This window comes from Limulus polyphemus, unplaced genomic scaffold, assembly GCF_000517525.1.
Source record: "Limulus polyphemus unplaced genomic scaffold, Limulus_polyphemus-2.1.2 Scaffold5123, whole genome shotgun sequence".
In the NCBI taxonomy this organism is placed as follows: Eukaryota; Metazoa; Arthropoda; class Merostomata; order Xiphosura; family Limulidae; genus Limulus; species Limulus polyphemus.
In genome coordinates, this window is record NW_013670733.1 from 7,563 (window position 1) to 9,930 (window position 2,368).

Below are 2,368 nucleotides of genomic sequence, written 5' to 3' on the forward strand. Positions count from 1 at the left end.
AGTAAGAGTACTATCACTTGATTGTTGAAGGAGGATACGGTGCTGAGGAAGAGATCTCCTTCTTCCCGAGCAAGACTTAGTAACTACCTGAACGGAGTTTGTTTCTGCCTGTTCATCTTGTTCGAAGGAACATGCCCGTAATAATGGTGGTCTGGCACGTGGTTTAATTGGGATTTTGGCTTCCTTCTCGTGAAGAAGAGTCGAAGTACTGTCTCGAGAGTTCTTCCGCTTGCGGAACATTGCCCCGTAGAGACTGAAGTTATCGTCCACACTGTCTATAGAGGTGCCAACATTGTCCGTGGTGTCACTACTTGTGGAGTCCTGGTGATGACAACGCAGCTGAAAAACGATGAAACCGTCTGCAGAGGGCGAAACGGGGACGTACTGGTAAAAGCCATTGCTGTGATTGCTGTCGTCTTCTAAACTTCTAGGCTCCTGGGGACAAGAAATGAATTGGTTTTGTGGACGTACGATTGACTCAGATGGATTATATAACTTCTGGTCAATTGTTGCCATTTCTCTCTGAAAAACGCCGTGTGTTAAGCTGAACCGATTGCCTCTTGTGGCTGAGATGAAAGGTCGTCCTCCATCTGGACTGGTGGAAGGTGAGGAATCAAGGACGAGTTAACTTCCGCTTGTTTAAACGTCGATAACCGCGGCTCCACATCTCGACTTACGTGCTGGAAAAGTCGTTTGGCGTGATTCCTGGTGGTCTTATTTCGGAACACGTAGATGTAAGGGTTAACGACACAAGAACTGAACGACAAAAATATCGACACGGGCACGATGTACTCTGGCGGCCATTTCTTAAACTGTATGTAGGGCTCTATTCCAATAACTGCAAAATATGGCCCCCAACAAATGATGAAAGAAAAAATAACAATAACACCGGTTCTCACTGCCTTCCACTCGTCTCCGAAGAAGAAGAATTGGCTGGAGCTAGACGCTCTACGATACGACTTCTTTTTCAATTGGTGAATCGTGCAAGTTTCTTGAGGCGCGAAGAACTGGACTTCTGTCACAGAGGGCGTGTTGACATTGTGTTGACGTACACGGACACTGCTAGTTCTAGCAGCGAGAAACATGGAGCAATAGGTCGAGCTCAGTTTGACCAGCGGCATCACTAGGCCGGCCATCACAATAAGCCCCGAGTAGACGTACGTGTAGAGGTCTCTTTGACCCCAAAGAGGAGCGCATGCGCACCAGTTTATTCGAAACTGAATTTGTGGAACTCCAAAGATCAGAGGCGTACACAAGAGAGATGCAACAATCCACGTGACCGCTATAAAAGCGCCTGTTTTTCTTTTTGTTATTGTCATCGAATAATGTAGAGGGCTATTAACTGCATAATTCCTGTCTACGGCGATTAATACTAAAGAAAATGACGTTTCTAAGTTAAGGCATGTTGAGACTATTCCACTAATGTGACACCAGGTGTCGCCTAATGTCCACACTCCAAGCACACCACCTAACAGGAAACCGGGCAGAATCAATAGTGTTTGTAGCAAATGCGTTAAAGACAGGTTTAGGACGAAACGGTTTGAGAACGATCGGAGTAGAGGTTTTTTGTAGAACAGTACAAAAACAATCCCATTACTGATAACACTTAAAATAAACGTAAGAATCAGCGCGATGGTTTGTAGTTCCTTCCTAATATCGCTGAAAGTACTATTGTGGGCATCAATGTTGAGGTTACTGGTCAAATTAACCAACCGAGGTACAGTCCAAGTGGAGATCAGTGGACTACTTTCTGCTGGTTTCATTGCTGGACCGAAACCTTGTGTCTGAAATAAAGTTAACATGAAACATTAAGTTAAGTAGATAAATATAGTATTAACGTGATTCAGTATAACTGATCAAGTTAGTTAGAATTATTGTGTTCTATAATATGTTTCAGTTTATTATATGAAGCAATGAGTCTGAATATGAGGGACTGAAACTCAACTAAACAGAAAAGACAAAATAATGAGGACCTGAGAGAGGTATCGTTACTATTGATAAAATAAATATCAGTTTCCTTCCACTGACTGACTTAACCTCATTTGAGGCACATACAGTTAGCTATAGTCGTATTGATTTTTGTCGAATATAACTAAGTACTTGCAATTCTAAGACGTTCTCATTACTGAGTAGTTACAATTATATGACGTTCACATTACTGAGTAGTTACAATTATAAGACGTTCCCATTACTGATTAGTTACAATTATATGGCGTTCACATTACTGAGTAGTTACAATTATATGACGTTCACATTGCTGAGTGGTTACAATTATATGACGTTCCCATTACTGAGTAGTTACAATTATATGGCGTTCCCATTACTGAGTAGTTACAATTATATGGCGTTCACATTACTGAGTAGTTAC

At 42.0% G+C, this 2,368-nt stretch overlaps 1 protein-coding gene across 3 annotated transcripts in view; it reads right to left on the minus strand.

Moving 5' to 3' along the window:
- Window positions 1-516: 516 nt before the first annotated feature.
- Window positions 517-2,368, minus strand: part of LOC111089057 (G-protein coupled receptor 161-like) — a 10,164-nt gene continuing 8,312 nt past the window's right edge. For all 3 annotated transcript variants that reach the window (XM_022400759.1, XM_022400760.1, XM_022400761.1), the window contains exon 2: window positions 517-1,784. In XM_022400759.1, coding sequence (XP_022256467.1) covers window positions 540-1,784 — 1,245 coding nt within the window. In that variant the 3' untranslated portion in view covers window positions 517-539. The remainder of the gene's footprint in view (window positions 1,785-2,368) is intronic.